General features: G+C 44.0%; 1 protein-coding gene across 1 annotated transcript in view; it reads left to right on the plus strand.

Moving 5' to 3' along the window:
• ZNF277 (zinc finger protein 277) overlaps positions 1 to 16,766 on the plus strand; it is an 88,255-nt gene that overhangs the window by 54,157 nt on the left and 17,332 nt on the right. Inside the window, exon 5 of the mRNA XM_011371489.2 lies at positions 16,231 to 16,322. Within this exon, the coding sequence (XP_011369791.1) occupies positions 16,231 to 16,322 (92 nt within the window). The remainder of the gene's footprint in view (positions 1 to 16,230; positions 16,323 to 16,766) is intronic.

The following is a 16,766-nucleotide window of genomic DNA, read 5'->3' on the forward strand; positions in this document are numbered from 1 at the left end:
TTGATTCCTTGACATTTGTGAGATTTGTGTGTGTTCCAGTTTTCTTTTTGAAATGCCTGATTCATCCTACGTGACACTTCTTTGAATTTTTTTCATATGCTCTGAAGGGAACTACAGAATTAGGAAAGACTCTTGAGGGTTTTAGTAGCTTTTATATACCTTCTTCTTTCTTTAAAAATGTTCCCATGGTCTCATCGTTCTACCTTAACCCCCCGTCTTTTCTCTTAAATGAGTGTTTGCAAATCTCTCGGGAGCCTTGTCCCCCCTCCAAGGTACTCGCTCTCATCACTGCCACCACTATGCTGGTGGCTTAAACTTTGGTGCTGGCACAGAGCAGGTCGGCAGAGTAAATATCTGTCAGTTGAGCTCGTCTGCAGCTTTTTCTCAGCTCACCTCTGACCTCCAACTCTGTTTCAGGTTAAACTTTTCCATATGGATTTTCAATCAACACCTTAAGTTTAATGCACCTAAAAATGAGCTTATTTTTTTCCTACCAAAACTTGCAATGTGTCTGTCTCCTTTGCTTACATAATGGTGCCACCATCTCCTGGTCACTCAGTGTGGAAATTTCTAGAATCGTCTTGAACTCGTTCCTTTTCCTCATTCCCATACCTGTCATTTGTCAAGTCCAGTCAGTTCCACTCTGAGCCCACGTCCACACCCTTTGCCTTTCACCTTGTTTATATATTAAAACATGTCGCAGACCAGTTTAGCCCCTTCTTCTAAAACCTGCAGTCGTCTTGTCCTCTGTATATTCTTAAGCTTTTCTGGGCTCAAACTGCATCCTCAGTGCCTTCCCCCATATTTTCTTTCAATTCCCCAGTGTCCAGTCCCTTCATTTATTCAATAAGCCTTTGCCAGACAGTGTTGTAAATGCCGTTGTCATGGCGCAGGCCACGCCCTGGCAGAGGCCTCGCTTGAGTGAAAACACTGCGTGCTGTCAGGACGCTGCTTCATCTGCGTGAATAACACCCTCCCCCCCGACATTGCTCAGATGTCACGTGTCAGAATTAATAACCCTCTTCTAAGCTCTGGTTTATTTGGCTTTTCGATGATAGTTGTTGAAAAATCTGTCGTCTTCCTGGATTAGATGCCTCTTAAGGATTGGGACTTTCGCATCTACTTTTTTATCTTTTCTGAGACATGTTCATAAAGTATTAACTTAAATCTAATCCTGACGTATTGGCGTTGTGTTTCTGTAAAGTCTCACAGTCAGCTCGCCCTCATTTAAGAAAGAGGTAAAATGGCTGAGGCAGATCTCTTCACTCGCTGGGCTACACTTTCCACATAAGTGTTAAAAAGTACTAGCTTTTCCATTTGCCTGCAGGAGAAGACATGTGGCATTCATAAGCTCTCAGTAGCAAGATGTAACTTTTAATTAAATTGGGATGAAAAGAAACATCCATTTAGCTACATGGGATTTTTTTTTTAATCACTGTTATAAATGTCAGCTTGAGAGGTCATTAGCGATAACTATATTTAATGAAAAATTTTAACGTACATAGCAGTTCGATCCTCTAGAGAAAAAACGTTTCTTTGTTTTTAACACTACTGCATATATCCCACCTCCCCCGACAATAAAATAAGAACAAAATGAGATCAAACATCTCCCAGTGAGATTTTCTGTCCTCATGCCACTTTCTTTATAGATTTTCGTGACTTTTAATAAAGAGTCAGGTTATTTTATCAGTGACTTCAAAATAAAAAATCAGTTCACATTCATACCTTTCCTGCATAATCCCTAGCTTTGTGGCACAGAGTTCTCTAATAGCGTCTAGACTGACTTTCCCAAATAAAAGATGGTATTTCTCATTGAATGTAGCATTGTTATTAACAGTACACCTGAGATAAGTTAGCTAGCATGACCACCGAGTAATTTCAACCTTCAGGTTAATTAATGTTTTCATTTAGGAGACAAACGTAAACCCAGTCTGAACCAATACTGAACTGGATCCTAAAGTTTACCACTTCGCTCTCCTTCAACAGAATTTAAATTTTACGCGGCATTTTTTATATGCATTGGCTCTAGAGATCAGTAATGCAGTATTATTATTTCTGTTTAGAAAGAAAAACAAGGTGAAAGGTACTCGGGAATATGCTCAAGGCCATATTATATACAGTTAGAAAAGGAAGGGACTCAAACCATTTTTCAGCCCGAGCACCATTCCCTTTCCAGTTGTACCAGAATCCTTTATCAGATTTCGTCCTTCTTCTGGAAGCAGATGTGACATTTCCTAAATTGACATTTGTTAGAATGAATAAAAATGGATGGACCAGACATAAATACATATGTGAATAAATAATGGTGTTTTGTTTGCATTGCTAGGAATTTTTTTAAGAAAATCTAATTTCTTAATATTTTTGGTCAGTGGTAGATAGGAATTTCTTATCCCTTTTGGCCTAATCGGCTTATATTTTCTTTTAAAACTTGAAAGACAGTGTGTTCTCAGAGTCTCCTCTGCCCTTAGGGAAACGGGGCTGTACTTGACCTTGAGTTGACCCAGGAAGATACCTCCTCAGGCAGGTAGGGCTCTCCTGAGCCATGCCATGCTGTAGCACTCTTCCCGCACGTGGAAGATGCATATTTTGCGATCTCCCATAGCCACCTTTCAGTGTTTGAAAGGCCTCCTCCTCTTGCAGAAGCTAGATCTCCCTTATATCTTTAATCCAGATAGAAATTAGGCTTTTCTACTTCTTTTGTGTTTAACTCCTGGGTATTTTTTTGTTCTGTACTTCTGCCGGTTTTTTTTTTTTTTTTTTGCATTATGTTGATCTATTCCATGCAAATGGTTACACTTATGTAATTTTTTCCTCTGCTACTTAATTTTTTTAGATGTTCCGTCTATCTTGTCTCTCTTCCTTACTCTTAAAAAGCTACCTCAGTGAGATTCCAAGTAGAAAGAAAATGCTGTCTTTCTATCCATCGTAACGCACAGATGGTGGTTGTCTTTATCATCGCAGTTTCAGAAAGGGTGGGAGGGACCGATGTCTTTTAAGAAGGTGAGATGTGAGTCAGATCAGATCTCATGTGTTCGGGGGAGTGTGTCATCCTGTTGAGAAACCTCTCTCTGGGTTTTTGTTTTACTCTCTTTCTCTAGTCATCGACTTGTCTTTTCTCATTTATTTATTAAAATCCTTGATATTGTCCGGGTTAACTTTCCTTCATCTCTCATAAAATGATGAGAACAGTGGATTTTATTGATTTATTTTTAAAAACTGTAGAGTGTCATTGATAATCCTTGTTTTGATAGTTATTCCTGCCTCTACATGCAGAGGTGTGTTTTGGTTTAAGTACATTGTATGACTATATTGCTGACATAAACCCAAATGTTCGAATCATCAGATTCTCTCAAACAGGTTAGTCTTCCACAAGGCTCCCTAGAATATTTTGACATTTAAAAGGGAATTCTTTGGAGGGAAAAGTACCTTTTTACTTGACCCCAGTCAGAGAGAGGGCTTCTCAAATATTTAAGTTTCAGGCAGATTCTGTTTTGAAAGTAGTTGAAACTACATCAATATCTGTACGCGAAATTTATTCATGTTTCCGTCTTACTTTGTTAAGCAGACTTGTCCCCTAACCTTTAAATTAGTGGAAATTTACTGAGCTTTTTCTGCTTTAATTTTCTCATACTGGGTATTTCATCAGACAGGATAGAGGGCATAACAGACGAAATAAGAGCCTTCACCATGACTCTTGAATGAGATTCAAATCAAAATACCACACTTACTGTCAGAAGATGAAAGAAATAGCAGAAAGAACAAGAGGCGATGCTGTTCTATTTTTATCCTTTCGAAGACCATTTCAATAATTTATATAATGTTCACTCAATCCGTTTATATAACTCAAGTAATTAAAATTCTCCAGTACTTTGAACTTTATGTAGAATAAGAATCCGGACGTCTTACCAAGATCTCAAAGTGTCTGTCGCCAGCTTCCCATCCCCTGCCCCGTCCACTCTGTCCACTCTGTGCGGCCACACTGGCTATGCCTCTGCTCGCCCGGCACACCGCGCTCCTTCCAGCTCCCCTGCTTTTTGCCCTTGGCACTTGCTGTCTGCTCGGCCTGGACGCTCTGCTCCAAAATCCCATGGCTTTTCTGAAGGGAGGGGAAGGTTTTGGAGAAGGCGAGGTGACATGAGCCCAAGGCGAGCCTCTGTGATGGCGCTGTAGGCAAACAGGTGCCTCGGAAATGCTTTTGGAACATAGACAGGGGAACTCAGATGGTCAACTGAAGCAGTTTAGGAAAAATGACATTCTGTGGAGGATTAATGTCAGCTCTCAGCTAGTGTAGACACTCACAACTTATACTGACTGGTTAATTTACTGCAAACTCTTTTCTCAGTGGGTAGGAAAGATTTACACCTATTCTGAATTTGAGATTATGACCAAAAGAAGTCATCGCAGTGCCCATGTAATACCAAAGCTTTCTTTAACCTTTGGGAAATTTTTGCTGAATAAATGGCATTTGTCTTAGCCAATCAGAGTGTCCAAGTCACCTATTTTCACCAACAAACAACCCTCTGTACGTTCCTTTCACTTCGTTCCTTTCACTTCGTTTGCTCTTCGGGCCGGGCGGGAGTGGCGAATGGAAAGCCGGAGAGCAGACAGACTTCTTTGGTCTCTCTTTTTTGACACCAGTGATGGCCGATGTGCCGTCCTCCACGCGTTGATGTCAGTCTCTAGGGACTGCCAGTCCAGGGTCTTCCGCGCTTGTGCTTACGAGCGGCGGGTGTTCACAGCCTCCAAGAGGAACCGCTCGTCGTCCCTGATGTATTAGGGGCTCCGCCATTTGGCGTGCAGTCTGGGTGCTGGTAGAGTGAACAAGTCACTTCAGGAGGAAGCTAGTACTTTGTGTCTCATTCGTATCAACAGTACAGACCTTTTTATGCATGTGACTAATTAAAATTTTAATTTTTATATTTTAAGCCTCCATTTTGTTGATCATCTGCTCTTTCGTTTTCACCCTGAACTGTGATGATGAAGGAAAACTTAAGGAAATCGCTAAGTTGTAAATTGCTCCGCGGTTGACTCTTCAAGGTCTTTCTTCTCGGCTCCTGAGTGCGCGCGCTTTTGTCCCCCTTCTTGAGAGGACCCGTCACAGTCCCCGCATTAAGCAACAAGTAAATGCACCACGGACCTTTCCCGGTCCCTGGACACACTAGGGCAGCAGAGGAGCTGGGGGCGCGCAGCGGGCCCCCTCCGTCTATCACTCCCCCAGGCTGTGGGCAGGCCCACCCCGCTTCCCAAGACAAATCTTCATCTCCATACGTTTTAAATGTCTTAAATACTGAATATATTTCTTTAATATTTAAATCTTTTGACAACAAAATGCAAGTCTGTGATGTTGTCACATGTCCTAAGAAAATGCTTTGCGGAACTTGCTTGGACTCTGCCCCTTAGTAGTTGCCCAGCGCTCCTGCCCCTCCCCACTCCGCAGGCCTGAGCCCTGCACCCTGCAGGATTCCGGGCCCCACCAGCAGCTTCCAGCTTTCGCTTTGTGGGCGCGAGAACGGTCCCAGCCATTTGCTCAACTCGCCCTTCCTCCTGTGCTCTGCCAAGGACGAACAGTCCATGTGTCTGTCCCCGCCTCTCCGAGCGCTTGCCGCCTTTTGGAATTCAGTTTGCTCGCCTTGTGACTTTGGCCTTTTAGATTCAAAAGAAGATTTTTATTTGGTTGGTTTAGGCTTTTTTGGATTATCCACCATTTTCTCATTTTAAGAGTATTACTTTACAGCTTTCTTCATCCCAGAGTGGAACAACTCTGTCTGCTTCATTTTAATTAATATGTTAATGATTATTTACCTGGATGCCTTTCCTCCTTTCGTAGAGTTTAAAAAGACACACACACACACATATTTGTCTGCTGAAGGAGGCATAGCTTGAAGGGGCAAATGACCCTACTGTTTGTCATAAATAAATTCTAAAACCTGCTGTTTGGTATCTAATCTTGGCTCTTAAACCGAGCTGTCAGGGATAATTATATCAGTAAATTGCCACACTTAGTTACCTTGGCATACATTTTGCCTGAAGTTTGAGGATATGCCAGCAAATCATGTCAGTCATCTCTAGGTGTTCTTTGGATAATTCTCAGACAACCCACCAGCCACCTACACAATCAGGGTTAGGCATCTGGTGACACCTTACTTAAAATTTAATCCATGTTAAAAATCATGACCATGATAAATGCAGTACAACTTTGGAGGCCAGTAGTTGGTGTTGGGCGGGTAGGGTGGGGATTAAAATGATTTTTATAGGGGACTCTTCTGTCTAGTGTGTAACTATTCTCTTGAGTCATTTTTTACACAAAATTAAATGACTTTCCACGCAAACTCCAGTCTATGTGCAGGACTGTGCAATTTTTATAAGACTGTGTCACCCCAAATGTCCCCTGATTGCCTTCTAAGGCCTGTGGCTCTACATCCAAGTGACAGCCTAGAAAAGCAACGTTCCAGGAACATGATTGGAAGGACAAAGTCAGGATTATTACCAACCAATATTTATTTTGAAAATGTGTTCGGGAATTATTATTTGAGGAAGTTAATAATTTTTCTAGGTTGTCTGAAACCCCCTCACTCCCAATCAGGAGGAAGCAGATATCATGACAACCCTTACCACCCCCCACCTGCCCCCTCCCCGTCCGCACTGATTTCGCTGAGTTTTGGGGTGTGCTTCGGCATGAGAGTCAGCTCACTTTGAGGACCGGTGTGAGAAAGTCTGTGTTGTTTGGTCTGTCTGTCCTGAGGATGCGTCCGTTGCATCGTATAGTGTATTTAGCATCAGTGACTTCTAGTCCCCCAGTTAGGCCAGACTTCACGAGACACAGCCCTGCACAGGACTGTTCTCACTGTTGACAGATCCCAAGGCCACCTTCACTTCTGACCAGCTGGCCACAGTTTCAGGGGTTCCCACTACTCCCCTCGGATTCATTAATTCGCTATAAAAATTCACAGAACTCAGGAGAGCACTGTACTTATGATTAGTTTTTTATAGAAATAAGTACAAATCAGAACGAGCCAAACAGGGACATACATAGAGTGAGGTCTGGGAAAGTCCCAAACATGAAGCTTTTATTGTCCCCAGAGGCACATCAGCGTGTGACAGTACGCCAAGTGTTGCCAATCGGGAAAGGTCACCTGAGCTTCGGGGTCCAGTCTTTACAGAAACGTCACGAAGCAGGATCGATGGACTCACCACACAGCTAAGCGCAGTCTCTGGCTCTTCCCTTCCTGACGCCGGGCGACGTCATGTGCCTCGTGTCTCTCTGGCTTGGCAGTCCCATCCTGAGTTACCCTGTTCGCATGAACTATCAGGTGGGCGCAAAAGGCCCCTGTGAATGACAGAGACACTCCAGTCAGTCGAAAAATGCCAAGGGTTTAGAGGTGACCACCCAGGAACGAGGGACAAAGCCAAGTTCTTTGTTGTACAAACCCTGGTCGGAGCTGCTTCCCAGGTCTAAGAGAGGCGACAGCCAGATTTGGGGCCACTTCTGGGCTCCAGTGTGTGCGTGTGCGTGCATGTGTGTGCGTGTGTGTGTGCGTACACACACGTGTATTTTTATTTTTCATCTTCAAGTTATGTGCCCACCGTGCCCTAGTTTTCCTTTCTTTACTCTCAGTTTTGGGGCGCACAGTTTTACAGCAGCCAGAAACACTTATTAGAACAAGATAGGGGTGTAAATGAAATAATCTCAGATGCCTCAGAGGTAGTTTGTGTTTGTGGAGGTACGAGATGCTTCTGTCTTCCCGTGGAGGCCTGAGGCCACTCCACCTTCAGGAAGGTTCGTCGTGTCCCCTGTTGGGAAGTGCAGCCGGGCTCCCAACCTGAGGATTCTGTGCTGCTGCCGTCGGGCTGGGCTGGGCTGGGCAGGAAACAGTGCCATTCACCCAGCGAACTCTGCCCTGCATCTAATCCGTCAGTATCTATAAAACGTTTTCAACACCCATAATGAATGACTGTGGCCTTCGTTTGACTTCCTTGTGTCAGTGCAAGTGTTTCCACTGGACTCGTCATTCTGAACATGTTGTATGTTTGAACTTCTCAAAGCAGCTGACGAAATCAGAATATATAAATTAGGTAAGTATTTGCACACAGGAAAGTTTTAGCTTTCCTGTGTGCAAATACTTACCTAATTTATATATTCTAAATTGCTTTCTCGTGGATTGGCTGATTTTTGTAACTTTCAACCTAACTACCATTTTCATCTTCCACTTGTACGTCAGTCCCCTGCGCCTGCTGAGTGCCATCTGCTCGATCTGCTGTCTCATTAATGCTTCCCCTGCCTTCAGCTTACGAATAAAGGAGGGAGACTGTGCACTGACCCCTTTACTACCACACTTGACATTTTAAACCAATTAGACAAACATACAGCTTGTTATTATGACTCTTCGCCTTATACATAAGCTGATCTTGTATCCTTACAACTGTGCTTTTTATCCAAGCCTATTTTGCAATGAAAATTTTATCTGATTTCGTCAGCTGCTTTGAGAAGTTCAAACATACAACATCTGCGACATTCTCTTCATCCTTCTATTCTGTAAATCCATGAATAAAATCTAATATACCTGCCCAGCATGAGACTTCTTTTTGAGAAAAATAAAACCCTAAAGCTGGTGGTCTTCGATTTGCACTTCTTTGTAATGCTTTATGTGAGTCGTCTCCTCATATTTTTTGGTTCATAAGTGACTTTCAAGCATATGCTACCGCTGATCCTATCAGATACCAAGCTTTACAAAGGAAGGAAGGAAAGACAGAGGGGAAGAGGGAAGGAAGAAGGAGAGAAAGAAAGAAAGGGAAGGAAAAGGAAAAGTATGTTTCTCGATTGCCCGAGGGGCTTCCTTTTGGTGTGTCCACGCGTGCGCGGTCGGCAGCGGTCGGCACGCGTGTGTGTCCGCAGAAGGACGCACAGAGTCTTCAAGGCTCAGTGTTGTCCTGTCCCGTCACGCACGTTAACAGCGATGGCAGTCAGGGCGTTGGGGCGCAGTGGCGACGTGGCTGTCCCCTGCCTAGAGGCCTGCCCGTTCAAGGGACTGGAGGGAGTGGGGGCCACAGAGAGACCACCTGCACCTCACGGTGACTGCGTGCCCCGGCCCGTGGGGCACAGCGGACGCACAGATGCGTAGAGCAGTTTCGCCTCTGCACGCTCACTGTCTGGCGGGGGACATATGGAACTGATTACATAAAAATAGTAACATTAATAGGGTTTCCCTAGCAGCGATCCGTATACCTGGAAAACCACTATCGAGTTTGGAAAAAATTCCCTTTTCCGTACATCAGAGCCAAAGTCCCAGGCCGGTGAGTTATTCTGTGGTTTAAGATTTAGAGGCAGATCACCTAACAACCAAATGAGACGTGTGAACCTAGAGTGGTCTTGGTGGGAGTTGGGAAGGAGGGGAACATTAAAAGACATTCTTGGGACAGTTAAAAAATTTAAATATTGCCTGAACGTTGCATGCTATTTTGGAAGTATTGATTTTCTTAGGCGTGATGATAATGGTATTGGAATCATATGTAGGGGTGTAAGGGAGACATGCTGAAGTGTTTGGGAACGACGTGCCGTGACGTCTCAACTGATTTTCAAATGGTTATATGTGTGTGTGTCGTGTGTGTGTTGTGTGTGTGCATGTGTGTGTGTGTGAAGAGAGAGAAAGAGCAAGGGGGAAGGGGAGAGAGAGAAACTGGCAAATCGTTAATAATTCTTGAAAGTAAATATTGGGTGTAGAAATGTTCATTGTATTGTTTATGCTTCTCTGTGAGATTTTTCATAATAAAAATCGATGGCAAAAGAGACCGTGCCAGAGTTAAAGAAAAGCCTGACTCGACTGGCTTCCAGGTTTACTAATTTATTTAGCACACCATGACATAACTATGAATTCTTTGTTCATCTAAACTCAATTTCAACAAATTAATGAGGACTTTCTTCCTGATTTATTGACTTGATTACAGTTGGATAATGTAATCTGTAACAGAATAGTCATAGAATTAAAATAATTTCTTTTTCATCTTCACATGATTTATTCGAAGTAAAATTTCATCAAAATATATAATATATTTGGTGCTTCTATTTTAAGAAACGAGGACTTTTTTCTATTTGTTTTATAAGCACACTTATAAAAAATAATTAGTAGGCCATTTATTAAAAATAATGGGTACAAAAAGACATAAACGAAAAAAGAATAAAAGGAATAAAAGAAAAAGTAATGAGTAGACTTTGTTAGGTGGATAAGTGGGAAAGCAGTTTGCCATTTTATATATTATTTTTAAACAAAATAAAAATAATGTTCTTTAATATACTTAGTTTTCTGAATTATTGGATTGCTTAATTTTTCTGGTTCATTTCTTTATCTTGACTTGCATCTCCTGTAGTTCTCAAAAATTAGTAACAAACAGCAGTTACTCTTTTAAGATATAGACTTAGTAAAGTATAAATACACTATTAAAAGTAAAAATGATTAATTGAAAAACCGTTAAAACATATCTCCCTAAATCCCTATCCTATAGCAATTCTCTTATGTATCTCTGTGTATTTATAAAAATTATCAGTTGTGAGTTAAAAAACTAGAACTTTTAAAATAATAACCAATAATAAGCTCTACGTCTACAGTAGGGTATTTGTTTAAATGACTATCTTAACAGCCTTTACTATTCTGCATTTTGCGTGGAACATGAGTGACTCCGTTTTAAAGCCAGTGCGCCCCCTTGACATCTGGGTGAACCTGGACTTGACCCCTCCCCCCAGGTGCGCTCTGGCACGTGCGCACAGCGCTCTGGCTGCACCGGTCACGGGGTTCCCATCAATACTCTCTCCCGGACGAGGTGCCCTCGGTGTTGCTCTGAGCTCTCTCTGGCGCCTGAGCCCCGGGGCACCTGGCCCCTTTGATCGCCCAGCCATTCTCCCTGCTTTTAGCTATAAAATTCTGGGGGTGGGAGGTGCAGGCATCCATTCGTCCTGCGGTCGCCCGAGACAACTTTCTGTATACAAGTCCCCTGTTAAACTCTTTAAACGCGCAGGCCGGACTCCGCTGCCCCATCCCGTGGCCATCGACCCCTTCCACGTCTGGGGGCCACTTTGAATTTACGGCCCTCTTCCGGAACAATTTTATGTTACGTGTGAAATATAAATCAGGTGAGTACCAGCCCTCTGTCGGTAAGGGGTGATCAAGTGTTTTACAGACGCCTTCGAAAAGTCCGTTTTGCTTTCCAGGAGAGCATTCGGGCCTATAGTGTGTACGTTGTCGAACCTGGGGTGTTTCTTTAGTGGTCATGCATTCATCGAGGATCTGCTGTAAGACATGTCATGTGGCGTAAGGGAGCTCGTGTTCCAGTAGAGACGGGTTGGGACACAGTATTCCTGAAAACCAAGCCAATGAAATGCTACAGACTGGCAAAATGACATGTCGCCTCTATCAGAGAGCGGTCAGGGACAGCCACCTTTATGTCCACAGAATGTTTCTCAAGCAGTTGAGAGATCACCAGCAACGAAGTCCTAGAGAGGTGACATGCCCATGGCCACATTAAGAATCAGCTAGTCAGAAAAACAGGACAAGAATACACATCTCCTCAGTCCCAGCCTCCACTCACCGGAGACGTAGCGTCTGAACCGAGCTCCGAAGGGTTAGTAGGGTAGCGGACTGCAGAACGCACAGACTGATGGAGGAAAAGGGGACAGTGCCCCGGGCCATTGAGAAGCCTGAGAAATGATAACAGGTCACTGAGAACTGCTACCGCGGATAACAATGCACAAGTAATTATAGCAGATGCTCCTGTTTTTCCTGAAACAGGGTTTATATGAGGAAACAATGCAAGAGAAGGCTTTGAATAACCTAGGTTAGAATCACGTGGGAGGCCTTGTGAATGCCATTCTAAATAGTATGGATTTTATTCAGAAGAAAAAGGGAAACTATTGCTTTGCTTAAGCCTCTGTCTCATACCAGTTCAGATGTAGCCATTTTTGTAGACTAATTTTTAAGGTCCACGTACAATCAGATTTTGACTTACATCCCTCTGGGAACGCAGCACATCAACATACTTTCTAAATGTGTGTACAAGGAAGGTCTTTCCTATAAATCTCTCCATCTGATATCTTAACCTCAGTAGATGCAAACAGCGGAGGACACACAAGTAACAACAAAGCATCCCTGCAGGGTGAAAATAACTGCCACAGAGCCCATCCAGACAGGACACTGGGGGACGCTGTTTCCCACGTACCAAACATTTGACTTAATTTTATACACAGATTTTGATTATCTGGATTTTGTTTGCCTGGGTCTCGAGAATTCCTATAGCTTCGTTCTAGGCTAAGGAGAAGAACAGGAGGTCGAAACAGAGGATAGCAAAAAGCACGTGGAAAGGAGGTGTCGATGGGGGAGCCAGTTGAGGGCACAGAAGTAGACTCACTCACCGTGATGAAAAGCTTCAGTAAGTAAAAGGAGATAAACACAGACGGCCATAGAGGAGAGGAGAAAGTTACCCAGAACAACACACGCGGTGAGACGTGGGTGTCTCTTACGGTCCAGCGTGGAAGCGCCCGTTCATACCAGGGCCCTGCGTCACGCAGACCACGTCGATTATGTCCCGGGTGGACGGTAGAGGAAACACAAGCGGTGTCTTGGAAACCATCTGTGTAAAACTGCTAACCCTTTAAACACAAAATTAAAATTTTTCCATTCTAGAAAATCTGCTTATCCAGAATACCTCTTTCTCTAATTCAGTGGGCACGATTGTAATTGTATATATTATTCACCTCGTTATTTTGGTGTGTTCTAAAGCCTCAGATGCTGAGAAGCTAATCAATTCCAGACTCATCTAAATGAAACTGTGTGGACATTTTGAAAGGAAGGTTTTTAAGTTGCCCTACCTGTCCAGTCTCTATCCGCGGGGCTGTGAACTTGTTTGTCCACTAAACAGAAAGATCTTTGTTATATACATGTCTACAGATACTACGGTAGGTACCTTCTGAGAGGAAAAAAAAAGCAAATATGGTACCCTGGCAACAGCACCGTCTTTGGCACCAAGTGGCTATGTAGCTTTAAACAAGTCGTCCTAAGATCTCTTTGTAGGGGATTAGTAAATAGTTTCACAAGGTCCCTTTTAGTTCTCAAATTCTGAAAAGCCAGTAGTGAGCAGTCATGGTCGGAAAGGAGGGGATCTTAGTGGGAGGATAGACGTCATTAGGATGTAGGACACGTTAATGGAGCGACGTTAGGACGAGAGCCCGGAGGGCATAGGCAGTGTCCACCTTACTGCAGCCACAAGCCGAGTGCAGCGAGAACACAGGCTGGAGCCACCCATCGGAGCGGAGACTCCGGCGAAAGCGGAGCCGCCTGGTCGCCGTGTCGGTTCTTCCCAGCTGCAGAGCTCGGCCCTGCGTCACCGATACTCCAGCCCTCGAAACGAGCGGAGAGCCGGCGGAGCAGCGAAAGCTTTAACTGGCTCCTGGCGGGAGGGCCCGGGAAAGAGATTCAAAAGCATGTGCAACAGTCAAAAGGCAGGTCTTGGCAGGACGAACTTGGGTGAAATTAAAGGGTAAAGTTGTTGTATGGAGCCTGCGAGACCAGAGACGACACGGGGTGCCCCAGAGCCCGCGTCACCTCCCATGGTCGTGGGCGGCACGGACATCGCGGCTGGGAGCCCACCGGATCGCGTCGTCGCCCTACGAGAGGCTCCTGAACGACAGAACAGAAGGCCAGCCGGGTTTTAGCTACTTGCCGTGAAGGCAGCCTCTGGCTTTACTGCCCTGGCTGTCCCTGCTGCCTCTGATTTCCCAAAGTGTCGGTCAGGCGCCCCCCACGAAGACCCGGTTTCTGTACAGCTTCAGGTGTCTACACTCAAGCCGCGCACGTCAGAGTCCACTGATAAACCTTAACTATGGCTGAAGAAAACCTCAGATGGCTGCGCGTCGCTCTGCTTCAGGCTCACAGATCTGTTTGGTTTGTGCTGAATCAAAGCCAAGGTAACACTGAGTAAGGTTTTTCTCTAACCAAAGTTGTGTTATGTTATCACAAGCTTGGGAAATATGAGCCAGAATGATGGTTTCTAATGAGCACGAGCGGATCTCGTGGGCTGAAAACGGGCAGGCACAGAACATGCTCACCATTTCTGCAGGGCAGTAACAGCGATTGCATCAAGAGCTTTATCTGCTTTTTGTTTTTGCTGCTGACAGAGTTGTCGACATAGGGATCTGAAATGTGTTTTTGAAGTCAAACCATGCATGCTTATGCAAGCAGAGCTTTCCTCTTCCAATAGCTCTTTTGTTGGACTCTTACTGTCAATTTTAGTTTTTATGTAAAGTTCACTTAAAGAGGGATAATTAAAATTGTCCAATTCATCAACTTTATGCCTTTTATTGTGCTTTTATCTACCACTTGCTACCAGCTTACAGCCCTGCCCTTCGGGAACTAGAACGTGTTCTTTACTTTTGTGTCACCCTGAAGTGGTGAGCGAGGTATTTGCATTCTGCATGTCGGAACTCCAGCATATTCCAGCGCTGAACCTTCTGGAATCCCCCCTGGAAACTCCTCGGTCAGGCCTCGCAGCACCCTGCTCTGTACATGTACAGCTCAGCATTTGCACAGAGGTTCGGAGAATCCCAGTACGGGTGCCCTGAGCGCCTCTGCAGCTCTCCTGCCCCCGCGGACCTCGGCCCGCGGATGCCCCTCGCACCGGTACCCCGAACGCCAGTCCTTTCTTCTGTATCCAGTGAGGTAGCTGCTCTTCGTTCAGATTTAATTTTCCTACGTTGCAATTTGGAAAATGCCCAGCAGAAAACTGGCAGTGTATTATTTTTTTCTCTTAAGGATCACAGCCCTGTGCCGTCTATTATCCAATGTCTGAAAACAGATAAAATACACGAAGCAGTTTGGTTTAGTAGTTTACAGGGGAAGTGAGAGATCCATTATTCCACTGTGACTGAAACCAGAAGTTCATGGAATTGATTTTTATCACGGTAGCTTCGCTTCTTTTTCTTCAGTGGATTAATATTTCTAGATGCTAATATTTCTAGATGTTAGAAAAGGCCATATTGAATTTATTAAGCTTCTAGATGCTAGCTCATTTTTATGCTGTTCTATAAATACTTGTAGAATCAGCAGTAAACTTTATGAAATTCCAATTTAGAGCTTTGTTGTAAGAACGTGTAGAGTAGCATGTAGATGTAAGAGCAGAATAAATACTTTCTTTTAACGTCAAAGAGTTTTCATACCCTTTCAGAAGAGGAAGCAGGCAACAGCTTCCAAGGGCATGATGGGTAATAAGCACAGGAGATTGACACTGGCTGGATAGCAGCAACATCCAATATTTAATACGCCATGCGCAACTTGAACTCTTTACATAAATTATCTTATTTAATCTTGTAGACAATGCCGTGAGGTAATAGTTTCATTTTCCTCTTAAAAATGAGAAGACTGAGGATTAAAGAGATTAAATCGAGTCCAGGAGAGAGCCAGGTTTCAAATCTAGGTGTGCTCGGTGTTTCAGAGCCTAAGCTCTTAATCGTCGGACCAACATGTAGAAATGGCTGTATGATAGGAGTGGATCGAGTTGGATCTTAAAGAACAGACAAGATTTCTAAGAGTGAAAAAGCAGAGACATAAAGTCACCTCAAGGGAGGGTCGTGTAGAGCCACCCTAATGAGAGCAGGGCGTTACCAAAGCGAATTTAAATTATTAGAGAGCAACGGCGTACTTATGCGTGTAAACGGTACTTAAGAAAGTTTTTCCAGCAGAAAAGTGAGAGTGGATATGATGGAGAGAAGGTTGAAGTCGGAGAGACCCTCTAGAGACGTACTTGAAGTTTTCCCATGGTGACCGACTAGAAAGCAGACTCGGGGCGATGACACTGGGAATGGTGGCCAGAAGTCATTTGAAAGATGCTTCGAGTGAAAAATTGCTCAGACTAAACTGAGAATCACAGAAAGGGACAGGTCAAAGATCCCACCACATCTTTGTTTCTGAAAGAGGGCGGGGTGGGAGCTGGCTGGTACAGGCAGGAGGAAGGGCGGGGCAGGGAGCGCGGCGAGGCCCTGGGGACCGTCTCCTGCAGAGCGGCCCGGGTGGAGCGCGCCTGGAAATTCAGTGCACGGCTTCGAAGGGGGGAGTTTGAAATTTTGTCCGTGTTCCTGGACTCCCTTTGTGCTCCAGCCCCGATTTCCTCCCATCCGGACTCTGACATTTTTCATTAGCCGACTGTGCATTTATTAAAGATAATATCACCTATCTATCTGTTGCTACTTTACAGAAAGAAATTCTGGAACAGCAGCAGCAAGAACGAAACGATAACAGTTTTCGTGGCCTTTGCATGTTTTGCAACACGGAATTCCTCGGAAACAGGTTTGGCGGTTTATGCGTGTCTTGAAATGTTACTGTTTTTCATCTGAAAACTCACCAGAACATCTATAATGGTCATATAAATTAAGTTCTGTGGGTTAGCTAAAGACCCTTTTATGTTATCAATAGTAATTTTTTTTAAACATGCCTTACATCGAAGATAAACTTTAGTCGCTCTAAGCAGAATAGGGGAATAAATTTTTTAAATGCAGAAAATAGATTTGTGTTGAATGTCGTAAAACTTGTCATTGGCTGACAGGCACCCTGTCGTATACTAACTTGTTAACTCTAGACTTTTAGCAGTTTGGGGTGTTTTGCTTTTGAAAATTAACAATGATAAGGATCTAAGGGAAAAACGGGGAGGTGGTAATTTTGACACTGACCCCGACTGCTCCAAAACCAGCTGGCGCGCTGTCATTCAACTCTGACGCTAAGCACCCAGAGTCA

The sequence above is a fragment of the Pteropus vampyrus genome, unplaced genomic scaffold, assembly GCF_000151845.1.
Source record: "Pteropus vampyrus isolate Shadow unplaced genomic scaffold, Pvam_2.0 Scaffold192, whole genome shotgun sequence".
Lineage (NCBI taxonomy): Eukaryota > Metazoa > Chordata > Mammalia > Chiroptera > Pteropodidae > Pteropus > Pteropus vampyrus.